The 14963-nt window shown below is 39.5% G+C and overlaps 1 protein-coding gene across 2 annotated transcripts in view; it reads right to left on the bottom strand.

Moving 5' to 3' along the window:
- The window catches only part of STAB2 (stabilin 2), a 142823-nt gene extending 128510 nt beyond the window's left edge, over positions 1–14313 (bottom strand). For both annotated transcript variants that reach the window (XM_070756273.1, XM_070756272.1), the window contains exons 1-5: positions 14100–14313; positions 12226–12359; positions 8960–9075; positions 3975–4060; positions 675–744 (exon numbers count right to left, since the gene is read on the bottom strand). In XM_070756273.1, the coding sequence (XP_070612374.1) occupies positions 675–744; positions 3975–4060; positions 8960–9075; positions 12226–12359; positions 14100–14222 (529 nt within the window). In that variant the 5' untranslated portion in view covers positions 14223–14313. The remainder of the gene's footprint in view (positions 1–674; positions 745–3974; positions 4061–8959; positions 9076–12225; positions 12360–14099) is intronic.
- Between the last annotated feature and the right edge of the window lie 650 nt (positions 14314–14963).

The following is a 14963-nucleotide window of genomic DNA, read 5'->3' on the forward strand; positions in this document are numbered from 1 at the left end:
TAAGTGGTATATTAACTCTTTAATAATAAGCCACCTTGAGATTTCTTTTAATGGGAAATCATATAGACATGTAATAAATAATATTTGTTAAAATTTAGGGAACTAGAATCCTTGCTAATCTAGTTTAAATCAGGCAGATAACAATCCATCTTTTTAGGACATCTCCTATATGTAAATATTAACTCCAAATGTAACATACATGGAGCTCATGTATAGTAGATGAAGTTGGAGCTGATCTAAGTATCAATTTACGGGGAATTTGTGTTTTTAGATGTATCATACTGCTGAGGAATTCCTGGTTGTAAGAAAGAAGCCAAAGGTATTTTCATGAATATTCTTCTACTCAATGCTCACAAACTCTGAGCTGTGTAGGACTATAAATAGTTGTTCTTACTCTTGGCTTCAGTACCTGTAGTTTTACATAGACATGTTGGGGATCTTTTTGATATCACTGTGGCAAGATGTTTTGTTGACTTGGATTTTTTTATTGTATAATTCTCTTTGAAGGAGAATTTTTATAGTTTTTTAAAAATTTCTTGCACCTAGAAAATGGTGGGGAGATCGTTGCTCATTTTCCAAGCAATTTTTATGCAATTTTCTGTTTGAAAGTATTCATGCCATTTTAATGTGATTTTATATTCATTTTTAAAAAGGAAGCCCGCATCCAGATATACCTGAAGTACAATTGGGTCCAAAAACATTGTCTTCCGCACACTTTTCACAGGCAGTTCCAGTAAATGCTTTCTGCAAAAATGAAGAAATTAATTTAAATTAAGAAAACTCTACTTTGATTTAGTTTTACTCAGGAACTAGGTTGGCAGTCAGCTTATACACATTTACTATATATCCTGGTAAGTTGGAGTTTTGGTTTTCAATAATCATTGTATCTTTAGGAGCTAAGATTTGTAGGAAAGAGTGCTGAAGCAAAAGCAACTGGATTTGAGTCTCTGATAGGCAGAAATAGGCAGAACCTGGCCTATCCTCACCCATAGAAGCTCATTGAATTGTTTTTTAAAACACTTGCTGTTCTAAGCCCAATCTACTCACAGGGTTATTTTTATGGGGTTATTGCTGTTCTAAGCCAATCTACTCACAGGGTTATTTTTATGCCATAGCCACACACCCAAAGATTTAAATAAATAAACAAAAAGCATCCTTTTATAGTTTATTCCAGGGGTCTCCAACCGCCGGTCCGCGGACCGGGACCGGGCCGTTGGGGGTTTTCAGCCGGTCCGCGGCGCCAGGGCCCCCTCGGCCTTTCCGCGCTGCCCACCGCCCGCCCGATTTGCCCCCTCTGCTCCTCTGCCACCTCCTGCCTTTCACCGCAGCTCCTCCCGCACCCGGAACGCACGCCCTGCCCGCCTCACATTTGCCGAGAGGACTTTCACCCCGGGCTCTCAGCAAGGGGGCTGCATGAGAGGCGGGGCCGGCGGAAGGTGATATTCAATGTCGGGGGCGCACGGGCGGTTTTGCGCGCGCTCCCTATCTCCCTGCTAGCCCACTCGGAATACTGTATTCAAAATAAGAAAAGCCTTCACCGGCAAAGGCTTTTCTTATTTTGAATACGTATTCCGAGTGGGCTAGCAGGGAGATAGGGAGCGCGCGCAAAACCGCCCGTGCGCCCCCGACATTGAATATCACCTTCCGCCGGCCCCGCCTCTCATGCAAACCCCCTTGCTGAGAGCCCGGGGCGAAAGTCCTCTCGGCAAATGTGAGGCGGGCAGGGCGTGCGCGCGTCACCGCTGAGAAGAACGGAGAGAGAACGAGAGTGAGTGAAAGCAACAGACAGCAAGATAGAGAGAAAGTGAGAAAGAGAGAGTGAGAGAAAGGGGGGAGAGAAAGAGATAGCAAGAGAGAGAGAACAAGAGAGAGAAAGAGCGTGAGAAACAAAACAAGAGAGAAAGAGTGAGAGAGAGAGAAAGCAAAAGAGACAGAAAGAAAACAAGAGAGAGAAAGTGAGAAGAGAGAGAAAGAGGGGGAGAGAGAGAGAAAGAGAGAGGGGGGAGAGAGAGAAAGAGAGGGAGAAAGAGAGGGAAAGGGGGGAGAGATAGCAAGAGAGGGAAAGAGAGAGGGAAAGGGGGAGAGAGGGGGGAGAGAAAGAGGAGATAAAGGAAGAGGAGAGAGAGAAAGGAAGAGAAAGAAAGAAAGAGGGATAGAAAGAGAGAGAGAGTGAGAGATGCTCAGTGAGCCTTTCTTTGAAGTTGCCTTTCTTTCTTTCTTTCTTTCTTTCTTTCTCTTTCTTTCTTTCTTGCTCTTTTTCTTTCTCTCTTTTACCTTTCCTTCCTCTATTTCTTTTCTTTCTCCTTCCTACCTTCTTCCCTCCCTCCCTCCAGTCCTTCCTCTCTTACTCTCCCCTTTCATAAGTTTCCTTGCTTCCTTCCTCTGTTCCTGTCCCTTCCCTCTTTCCTTCTTTCTTCCTTCCTTCCTTTCCTCCCTTCCTTTCCTCCCTCCATTTCTTGCTTTCCTTTTCCTTCCTCCCTTCTTTCCTCCCTCATTCCCTTCTTTCACTCCTTCCTCTCTTACTCTCCCCTTTCACACCTTTCTTTGCTTCTTTGCACCCTTCTTCTGTTCCTGTACCTTCCCTCTTTCCTTCCTTCCTTCCCACCCTCCGTCCATTCATTCACCCATTCCTCTCTTGATCGCCCCTTTTACGGCGCCGCTGACAGCTAGCTCCCCCCCCCCACCGGGCCATGGAAAACTGGTCTAGCTGAAAGCCGGTCCCTGGTGCAAAAAAGGTTGGGGACCTCTGGTTTATTCAACTTCAAACTACTTTACCAAAAATGACAATCCAGAGTTTTTAAAACAAATAAAGTCCATTCTATACAATAAACACAACTCTTTCAGCTGTGGCGAGGGGGGGGGCGTTTGCCCAGGTTCGCCTGGTGCGCCAGTTGCGGCCCTATTTGGACCGGGAGTCATTGCTCACAGTCACTCATGCCCTCATCACCTCGAGGCTCGACTACTGTAACTCTCTCTACATGGGGCTACCTTTGAAAAGTGTTCGGAAACTTCAGATCGTGCAGAATGTAGCTGCGAGAGCAATTATGGGCTTCTCTAAGTATGCCCATATTACTCCAACACTCCACAGTCTGCATTGGTTGCCGATCAGTTTCCGGTCACAATTCAAAGTGTTGGTTATGACCTATAATCTAATCTATTGCATGAATCTATTGCTAAAAAATATTACTGGGATAATGCCAATAGATCACTTTATACATTACAATAAGGGAAAACTGCAGTCAACAATTTAATAGCATTTTGAGTCAAATTCACACTTTATATTACACAGGCAATGTATTCCCTGTTTCTTGGTCAACTCTTTTAAATCAGGATGAAATCTAGATTTTTACTTTAGTAGAAGAGGTATGGTTGGCACATGCCTTCATTTTCTTTAAAACAGTCTTGAATAAGCCCTTATTTTTTAAGGAAAATGTTAAATACAGCAACAGCACTTAGACTTATATTATTATTATTATTATTATTATTATTATTATTATTATTATTATTAATTGGATTTGTATGCCGCCCCTCTCCGCAGACTCGGGGCGGCTAACAACAGTGGTAAAACAACATGAACAATCCAATTAATAAAAACAACTAAAAAACCCTTATTATAAAAAAACCAAACATACCATGCATAACTTGTAGCAGCCTAGGGGGAAGGATAACTTAACTCCCCCATGCCTGGCGACAAAGGTGGGTCCTAAGTAATTTGCGAAAGACAAGGAGGGTGGGGGCCATTCTAATCTCTGGGGGGAGTTGGTTCGAGAGGGCCGGGGCCACCACAGAGAAGGCTCTTCGTGCGGTAGAAGGCGGTTCTGGATGTATTCTGGCCCAATGCCATGTAGGGCTTTAAAGGTAATAACCAACCTTTACAGTACTTTACAGCCTTCTCTAAGCGGTTTACAATGTAAATATTGCCCCCAACACTGGGTCCTCAGGTAATTACTTTTAAAATAATTACAAAGACATACCTGGCAAGTGCAAGCTCCATTTCCCCAAATACCCTGAGAACAACGTCCTCTGTTATTGCAGGGTGCTGATGGTCCACCTGGACACTCTGAAAATGGTCAGTAAATGAGATTTGTTGATTATTATTAGACTTGGATTCTAGGCAGTGAGCCAGTCATAGTTGCTTCATTGTAATTTTGAAAGCAAATTCCGTAGAGGAAGAGTACTTGCTAGTTAACCATATTACTAGCTTGGTTAAATTCATTTTAATTTGCCATCTATCATGGCAGGATTATTTTAGCAAGGTGTAACCTCAGGTTAATGGACAACAAGCTTTTATTCTTTAGTCTCCAAAAGCCATTATAGTGATCCCTCATTTATCCTGGGGGTTAGGTTCCAAGAGCACCCACGATAAATGAAAAACCACGTAGGGACGCGAAGCTTTTTTGAAATATTAAAGGGTCTTCTGAAGGCAGAGATCAGGTGAGAAATGTTAAACAGTGAAGCCTTGTTGCATCGATGCCCTTGATCGCCACAGCTGCCTCCTTGAAAGTGCTCAGGAATCCGGAGGAGAAGAAAGGAGAGGCCTGCCTTGCTTCCCCTCGTCCTGTCCAGAGCAGAAAAGTCGCCGAGGAAGAGGACGGTGAGCCTTCCACTTCCCCCTCGGCTCCGCCACAGCCTCCTGATGTCCAGGAAGCCCTAGAATCTGGGCAGACACCGCGAGCCCCTGACCGTATATGCACCCACGCCTCTCACCGAAACCTGTGATGCACTAATCAAATATATCTTATTCCCTCAAAACCAACTATAAATTTGTATTCAGAATTAAACCCCATTGAGGTGATCAACATTTATACCATATATATGCTTAGAATATAAATTATATAGCTTTAAGATTATACTCTAACCAATAGGGATTTAAATTCAGAGATTAGGACCTGAAATTTAAAAGCGTGTGTAATATTGTGCATTTAATGCCTTTCTTAGTTTCTTTCAGACAGTGCAAAAGGTACATTACTTTGCTGAAATTTAAGCAATTTTAAGAGCAAACTAATTAAAATAAACCAAAATAAAAACTTAGTCAACAAAGAAAATGTTTAATTACAGGACTGGATTTGAAATTAAAAGCAAAAAACCCCACACACTTTCAATCCTCTATAGGATCTGATTTTAGACACAAAAGTTGCTAAAAGATAAATTATTACAGGGTTGTCAAACTTGATTTCATTGAGGGCCACATCAGGGTTGTGTTTGACCTCTGGGGACTGGGGTAGGTGTGGCCAAGGTGGGCGTGGCCAGCTTGACATCACCCATGTCAGGGGCACCAATGGTGGCCTAAGTGGTCTGCCAGCGAAAACGGGCTCCCAATAGCTGTGGGTTGTTCCTGGTTTGAACTGGTTCTTAGAACCGGTAGCACCAACGACTGGAGGCTCTGCCCACCCTCCCAGGACAGTTCTGTGCATTCGCAGAAGCGTCGCACGCATGTGCGAACTGGTAGTAGCGGGTTTTAGAACCCATTACTGGCTACCGAGCTTTGTTTTCAGCTGCGGCAACCTCCTGCAATCCTCTGCCAGTGAAAAGAGTGTTTGGGAGGGCAGCATGCAGCCCATTCCTTTACTTTTTCCTGGGAAGCCCCGTGTGCCAGATCTAAGCACCCCACAGGCTGGATACGGCCCACAAGGCTTGAGTTTAACACCCATGAAGTAATAGGATCGAACCCTTCTTAGTTCTTAGAAACATAGAAACATAGAAGTCTGACGGCAGAAAAAGACCTCATGGTCCATCTAGTCTGCCCTTATACTATTTTCTGTATTTTATCTTAGGATGGATATATGTTTATCCCAGGCATGTTTAAATTCAGTTACTGTGGATTTATCTACCACATCTGCTGGAAGTTTGTTCCAAGGATCTACTACTCTTTCAGTAAAATAATATTTTCTCATGTTGCTTTTGATCTTTCCCCCAACTAACTTCAGATTGTGTCCCCTTGTTCTTGTGTTCACTTTCCTATTAAAAACACTTCCCTCCTGGACCTTATTTAACCCTTTAATATATTTAAATGTTTCGATCATGTCCCCCCTTTTCCTTCTGTCCTCCAGACTATACAGATTGAGTTCATTAAGTCTTTCCTGATACGTTTTATGCTTAAGACCTTCCACCATTCTTGTAGCCCGTCTTTGGACCCGTTCAATTTTGTCAATATCTTTTTGGAGGTGAGGTCTCTCTTTGAGAACTAATTTCCACTGATTTGATTCAACCAAACGATCAAGTATCTTTCTGTTTGAAAATCAAATGTAAATTGCAGCTGGAATAATGAAATCAAATAATTGTTAAAAAAAAGAACTGCTGACAGTGGTTTTCTGTTTCCCTTGTTGTCGCTTGTTGGGAAGCTGCACCAGGAGCAATTCTTTATCAGTTTGTATTTTCGTGTTATTACTCCATTGTTCTACAATTGTTTCTTGGAAAACAAAGGATTTCCTTTTTTTCTTTGGGTTTCGCAGAATGCTAGACTTTTCTCTGTAATGTTAAGAACAGAAGCCAATGCCTGCTGATGTAAGTGTGAAAATGGGAATCCTACATAGAATTAATTTCACTGAATGGAGCAACATTTGCTCCCAAGTAGCCCGTGAATGCATAGAACCATAGAAACATAGAAGACTGACAGCAGAAAAAGACCTCATGGTCCATCTAGTCTGCCCTTATACTATTTCCTGTATTTTATCTTACAATGGATATATGTTTATCCCAGGCGTGTTTAAATTCAGTTACTGTGGATTTACCAACCATGTCTGCTGGAAGTTTGTGCCAAGGATCTATTACTCTTTCAGTGAAATAATATTTTCTCATGTTGCTTTTGATCTTTCCCCCAACTAACTTCAGATTGTGCCCCCTTGTTCTTGTGTTCACTTTCCTATTAAAAACACTTCCCTCCTGAACTTTATTTAATCCTTTTACATATTTAAATGTTTCGATCATGTCCCCCCTTTCCCTTCTGTCCTCCAGACCAGTGATTTTCAACTTTTTTTGAACCGCGGCACATTTTTTGCATTTACAAAATCCTGGGGCACACCACCAACCAAAATGACACAAAACGACATTCTAAGACACTCTCCTCTCTTTTTCCATCCCTGTCTCCTACCCCTCTTGTGTGTGTGTGTGTGTGTGTGTGTGTATACATACTCTTGAACCATTTCCAAAAACAGGTGAGGGCTGGGGGGTTTTCTCTCTTATTTTTTGGGTGCTTTTTATCATATGCTTTAAATCAAGAGTCACTTCTCTCTCTCTCTCTTTTGTTTCTCTCTCTTTCCTCTCATTCTCTGTCTCAATCGTTTTCTCATTTCTCTTTTTTCCTCCTCTTTTTCCTCATTTCTCTCTCTCTCCCTTCCTCTCCTTTTCTCTCTCTCTCTCTTGCTTTCTATCTCTTTCTCTCTCTCTTGCATTCTTTCTCTCTCTCTCTCTCACTTGCTTTCTCTCTCTCACTCTTTCTCTCACTCACTCTCTCTCTCTCTCTCTCAGCAAAAAGTTGTGAGACCAGAACCTGAGCTTCCTTCTTCGCGGCACACCTGACCATGTCTCGCGGCACACTAGTGTGCCACGGCACACTGGTTGAAAAACACTGCTCCAGACTATACCGATTGAGTTCATTAAGCCTTTCCTGATACGTTTTATGCTTAAGACCTTCCACCATTCTTGTAGCCCGTTCAATTTTGTCAATATCTTTTTGTAGGTGAGGTCTCCAGAACTGAACACCGTATTCCAAATGTGGTCTCACCAGCGCTCTATATAAGGGGATCACAATCTCCCTCTTCCTGCTTGTTATACCTCTAGCTATGCAGCCAAGCATCCTACTTGCTTTTCCTACTGCCCGACCACACTGCTCACCCATTTTGAGACTGTCAGAAATCACTACCCCTAAATCCTTCTCTTCTGAAGTTTTTGCTAACACAGAACTGCCAATGCAATACTCAGATTGAGGATTCCTTTCCCCCAAGTGCATTATTTTACATTTGGAAACATTAAACTGCAGTTTCCATTGCTTTGACCATTTATCTAGTAAAGCTAAATCATTTACCATATTACAGACGCCTCCAGCATGATAGAAATTCTGAACTATGAACAAGAGGGATTAATATAAAATATAAATCTTTGGAATATTTTTTTTGTTACATTTTTTCCCTTTTGGTTCACTCAAAGGCAACTTGTGGTCTTTATTTGCACAAAATCCACCTTTTTATAATCACCTAACCTAACCCTTATTGTAAGAGATATAAAAAAATAGCACGTACACCGATATGGTATGATGTAAAATGAATTTTTTATGGTGTATGGTGTTGTGGTTATGTTTTTGGTTCTGTTCTGTTATGTTGTTTTTAAATGTGTGATTTGAATGTTGTTTTAAAACTGTTTAATATTTTTGTTTAAAAAAAAAAATAAAGTTGCCAAGTTTGGGGACACCAGTATAACCATTAGTTTATGAATAAAATACCAGAAGTACTGGTCTCAAACTAAGGTTTGACTATAGGTACTGTACAAATGTATTGCAAAGAGCTGCATTTTTTAAAAACAAAATTTAATTTAAATTAATGAACCAGGAGTTTCAGTATGTTCCAAATCAAAGTTGTTAGGTTAAGGTTAAGAATACTGCTAGTGTTAAAAACATTTTAGAAACATGATAACCTAAAATATAATGTAGTTCACAAATATTTTGACCATAGTTTTCCACAATAGGCTGTCCAACCCTCATAGGAAAGATCTACCTCCTCCCCTTAAAAAAGTATTTTAAATACTTTTCATTGGCTTTGTGTTATATGTAATTATTATCCTGATATGTCTTTTCAATAAAGGAAAAAAAATATTCTGCATGATTCTTTGCAAAATATTTTCAGATAAATCATGAACATCTCTGTTAACTAATGCATCAATCAATAAAAGATAAAGCATGGGAATTCATTTATGAAAGCAAGGGGAAAAAAACATTATAAGATATCACAAGGATGAATATTTTTACCTAGGCAGTCTTGTCCCCAGTATCCTGAGCAACATTGTGGCTGCTTCAAAGTCCGCTTACAGGTATGCTGGCAACCATTGAAAGAAATAGATAAAGAGCCGGTTTGAAACTGGTACCTACAGGACAAAGATGTAGACCTTTGTTAAGGTTCTTGATTTCCACTTGGGGAATATTTTATTTTAATGGAAGAGCAATAGTATGGATAATATCTGCTGTATATAAAGAAAGGGTTTTGTCAAAAGAAGTAAAATAGATAGATAGATTAGATAGATAGATAGATAGATAGATAGATTAGATAGATAGATAGATAGAGAGAGAGATATTAGATAGATAGATAGAGAGAGAGATAGAGAGAGAGATTAGATAGATAGATAGATAGATAGAGAGATTAGATAGATCAATAGATAGATAGATAGATAGATAGATTGATTGATTGATTGATGGATTGATTGATAGATAGATGATAGATAGATTAGATAGATAGATAGATAGATAGATTAGATAGATAGATAGATGATAGATAGGTAGGTAGGTAGGTAGGTAGGTAGATGATAGATAGATAGATAGATGATAGATAGATAGATGATAGATAGATAGATAGATAGATAGATAGATAGATAGATAGATAGATAGATAGATAGATAGATAGATAGAATTCTTTATTGGCCAAGTTATTGCACACACAAGGAATTTGTCTTTGGTGCATTTGCTCAATGTACACAAAAGAAAAAGATTTGTGAAGAATCATAAGGTACAATACATAAGGTACAATACTTAATGATAGTCATAGGCGTCAAATAAACAATGAGGAAACAATCAACATTAAAAAAATCTCAAGGATACAAGCAACAAGTTACAGTCATACAGTCATAAGTGGGAGGAAATGGTGATAGGAATGATGGGGAAAAAACAGCAGTAATAGTAGTGCAGACTTAGTAAATGGTTTGACAGTGTTGAGGGAATTATTTGTTTAGCAGAGTGATGGTGTTCGTGGAAAAAACTGTTCTTGTGTCTAGTTGTCTTGGTGTGCAGTGCTCTGTAGCGACATTTTGAGGATAGGAGTTGAAACAGTTTATGTCCAGGATGCGAGGGGTCAGTAAATATTTTCCCTGCCCTCTTTTTGACTCGTGCAATATATAGGTCCTCAGTGGAAGGCAGGTTGGCAGCAATTGTTTTTTCTGCAGTTCTGATTATCCTCCGAAGTCTCTGTCGGTCTTGTTGGGTTGCAGAACCAAACCAAAATGGTTTTGTACAGGAGCATGCTTCTTCCCACTTTATTATATACAAGTGAGAATTTGACTATGTCAGGACAAGAGGTAGGTTCTTGCTGGTTCTGATCGGTTCAATGGAACTGGTAGTAAGTTGGCAGCCTGGGTCTCTAGAACTGGCAGTAGCCCAGGCCTGCCACACCCCTGAACTGCCTCTCTAGATGCCACCATCTTGTTTTTTTGCTTCTGAGCATGCTCAGAAGCTGGATTTTAGCACTGAGCATGTATGAGTGTGTGCAGCAAGGAACCAACTGATAGCGAGGTAAGCCAGAACGCACCCCTGGTCAGGACAAACATCAAAAATTGAATGCAATGAAATTGGGTCATTTAAGAAGTGTGTGTGGTAAAAGAAGAGACAGATATCTATCCAATGTCTATGGGAAAAATTAGGGCTCCTCTCTTAGTAGAAGAGACAAGGGACCTGGCTTTCAACATTTTAATCATTATCTAGAACTAAACTTTTAAAGCAATTCAAGAAAATCAAGCTACTTGCCTAATCTGCTATCATACTGAACCTTGTGGGTTCAGTACAAAACCTTAAAATGTGCTGCTCAACAAATAATGCTGCCTATCATTTGTCCTTTTTGTGGCTATTCAAATAATGTGACTTAATGAACTGAAAAAGAGTCCAAGCATCTATTTGAAAACTTATCTTGGTTGGTAAGCTACTCCCACCCAGCCACATGACCTTTAAGCCACACCCCATCACATGATTGTCAAGCCACTCCCACCTGTTCTGTCTTGGTCCCCCCAGACGCCAACACCAACCAAAAAGAGTATCCAGACACACTGGTAAAAAGCAAAAGCAGTTTATATAATTCAAAGCAAACACAGGTAACAAAAACTGTTCTTACAGACAGGAACACTATGAAGCTTCACAGAGGTTTCACGAAGGCCAGGCAATAAAACAGGATTCTTGCTGGCAAAAACAACGCTGAAGATAATAAAACCCACGCCTCCCCCAAGTCTTCCAGACTTCTAGGCCACAAGCCAAGATCAGTGACGCCGAGAATCAAAGCAAGGTCACAGGACTCCCAATTGATAACTCTCCACAAGACTGTAAGGGTGGGCCTGCCTTTTCAACCCTGCTGAGGAGAACCACACCCAAACCCAGCTGTTGCCAATTCAGGGATGGAAATACCTTTCTAATTGGCCCCGTCTTTGAGCTGCTCGTCGCTGCCTCATGTCTATTATAGCCTGTGCGTCTTCATCCAATGAATCCAGGCTACTAGTTGGGGAGAGCCCCCCCCCCGGGGGTCTCAGGCTGCTCTCCCTCCTCCTCTTCCTGACGTTCCTCTCCCCCGTCTGCCTGGTCCTCCCCCACCTGTTCACTGTCCTCCTCCTCTGGGCATGGATCCGGCAGAGATCCAGCCGGTCCCTGAGGAGCCTCAGGCTGAATCACAACACCACCTGGTCACATGACCATCAATCAAGCCACACCCGCAGTGTAGCAGTAAAAATTTTGGCAGCCCATCACTGGTAGGATTCAATCTCTGTTTTTACGAGGCTTAGAAATATGGGGTGTCCTGAAGGCCCAAAGGAATTCTTTGTGCATCTATAGAAGAAATGTCCATTCAACCATCTTCACTTCCACACATATTCATCATATATACTTCAGATAAAAATGTGAAGAGAGAAATATAGGATCTGCAAGTTTGTGTATATGTTCAATATGTGCCCAATATATTTATTTATTTATTTATTCATTTGTCCAATACACAAATACATAGGAAGAAAAATAGACATGTAGTATAATATATATAAGGGTAAAGTGAACTTAGAGGAGAGTATGTATGAAAGAAAGAAAATATATAGGAAAGACAATTGGACAGGGGACGAAAGGCACACCAGTGCCCTTATATACGCCCCTTACTGGCCTATATTTATAGGAATACTGTAAAAAGCAGAGTTTAATGTGATCAGCCCCCCTCAAATAGCCCTTTAAGTAATTAACTTTCAGAGTAGAAAACCTCTATCAGTGATTAACGTAAGTATTACCTGCAGCCACGTCTCCCCAAGCTTTTGCTAATTTTGATATAACCTTCAGGACACCGGATTTTATAATTAACAGAACAAGCCCCACATTTTGTTTTTGTGGTAAACACTGTATCCTCATCGCACCTCCGTCCTTCCTTGAAGGGCAGTAAGAAAGAAAGAGATAGGAAAATTAATGAAATATTTCTTGATAGAGCATAACTGTTCTTTTAATAGCAGTTTGACACACCAATGCTCTATTTCATTTTATAGATGACTTCAATGATGACACTGAATATTGAATTATTATTATTATTTTTTAAATTAAATAGTTTAGAGCAGCAACAATGTACAACATTGCTCCATTATGGGATGAAGGAAGAAAAGAAGGCTCCATAATATGCATTTTCTGGGAGAATCTGTTCCAGAAAGATTGATACACTTCAAAAAAGATCCTGTCTGCATTATTTCTAGTCAGTTCTACTATGTATGATGCTATGTATGATGATAGCCTAAAGAAACACTCAAATGAAGTAACTCCAAATTAACCAGGGTTTAACGTTTAATAATAATATATCGCATTGGTCCAAGAAATAAAGTCACAGTTCATACAATTGCTTTAATCTTTGAATCAAGTTCTCATTTGTGTTTTTCATAAATTGAAATATCTGTAGTCTTCAAGGTCAGCCCCAAGAATAGGACATTATGGCAATTTAGTTTGAGCATAACCATAGAATGTGCCACTGAAAATGGTTATATTTCTCCAATAGGGGAGGCTATTTTTCATGACAAAATTACCCCCAGAAATTATTTCCTTTCTCTGAGCCACACTTAAATGGGGCAACATTTCTGTTGCATCAAAACATCCTTCCTTGTATCACAAAACTTAAAAGAGGCCAGTTATGTCTTCTGGCTGAATCTCTTGCTAAGACAAAGACAGAAAATATTTTTCATCTGTTTGTGATTTTTTTTCCTGTAATTTTTCAGTTAGTGTTTTTCATTAATTTGGCATAGATCAAAATATAAGGTATAAGATTGGGATATAATTTCTGGGGATAAAAAAATAGATAAACAGATAAATAATAGATAAATAGATAAATAGATAAATAGATAAATAGATAGATAAATAGATAAATAGATAGATAAATAGATAAATAGATAAATAGATAAATAGATAAATAGATAAATATAAATAGATAAATAGATAAATAGATAAATAGATAAATAGATAAATAGATAAATAGATAAATAGATAAATAGATAAATAGATAAATAGATAAATAGATAAATAGATAAATAGATAAATAGATAAATAGATAAATAGATAAATAGATAAATAGATAAATAGATAAATAAATAGATAGATAAATAAATAAATAGATAAATAGATAAATAGATAGATAGATAAATAGATAGATAGATAGATAAATAGATAAATAGATAGATAAATAGATATTTGCTTGAGAAAGGAAATAGCTTTTTGCATTGAATTCATTTCCCTTCCACCACCTCAGATATAAGTCCTCCGAATCTTGTAGGAGAAATTTCTTCCGCATCAAACTTCTCTGAAGACATCATAAACCAGGCTCATCCAACTTGCCTTACAGCCCAACCTTTGAGTCTTTATTTGAAGTAAATTCTGTTTAAGAATACCTATCCCCAAAGGAATATAACTAAATTATAAATTAACTAAACAACCCAGTACGTTGGCAGAAATGGAAAGACAAATTCTGACTTAAATAATTTACTTCTGATTTATCGGGCAGACATTCCAAGCCTGAACTCTTGAATCATGTTCAAAATTCACCCCAATGTCCTTGTTGTATGACTACTTGGGGTAGATGATATGAATTTACACACAAGCTTCTGCCATCACCACAATGTAAAATACTTCTTACCTGTTGAGTACTTTCCTCAAGACTGATGGCATTTGTCATTGCAAACGATAGAAGTATTGCAAGTGGCAATTGCTTTCTCATGATGAAGAAGAAATGGCTGTCAACAACGCATTCATAGATCATTCCAAGGCGCCGTTTTGCTCAGTTCTTCCACATCAGCAGCTAGTGATTATTCAAACCACACACATTCCTTTTCTTGTTCTCCTGCAGTGAGCAAAGAATAGAGACCACACGAAACTTGATATTGGACAGGAAAAGCTACCCCAAAGACATGGGATTGTGAAAAATGCTTACAGCAAGCCCGGTTAACACTTCCTAACTGGCATCCTGCCTTATTTCACTCTATCAACTCTCAGCCATCAACTTCCCCCTTCCCAGTTTCTGCCGTTGTTGACAGGAGAGTTCAAGGACAGATGACCATATGTCACTCACAGAAGATAACATTCCAGACACTAGTTTGGGACACAAAAGTCTCACCCGCAAATCTTTTTTAAATGGAAATCAGTCAAAAAAACCTATTTTCCCCTAGTTGAAGCTCTAAATACCTGAGGAGAAAATTTCCAGAGGTGGGAGAAATGTAATTTATATTTTGGTTAAATATAGACAGTATTTGTTCTTTTGGTGATCTTTTATTGATTGGTTTTGAAAGCTTGATCCAACATCTGGTTTGTAGAGTAATAATTGCATGTCTGATCTCATAAATGTTTCTTTAAAAGTAAATCTCATTGTGTTGAGTAGGTATTGTATTAAGTAGCCAGAACCACATATTATCTGGTTCCATCCCTTAAACCAGTGATGGCAAACCTATGGCATAGTCTGTTGCCCCATAGTCTGTTGCCCCAGCTCAGTTCCAACGTGCACATA

The sequence above is a fragment of the Erythrolamprus reginae genome, chromosome 6, assembly GCF_031021105.1.
Source record: "Erythrolamprus reginae isolate rEryReg1 chromosome 6, rEryReg1.hap1, whole genome shotgun sequence".
NCBI classification, from domain to species: domain Eukaryota; kingdom Metazoa; phylum Chordata; class Lepidosauria; order Squamata; family Dipsadidae; genus Erythrolamprus; species Erythrolamprus reginae.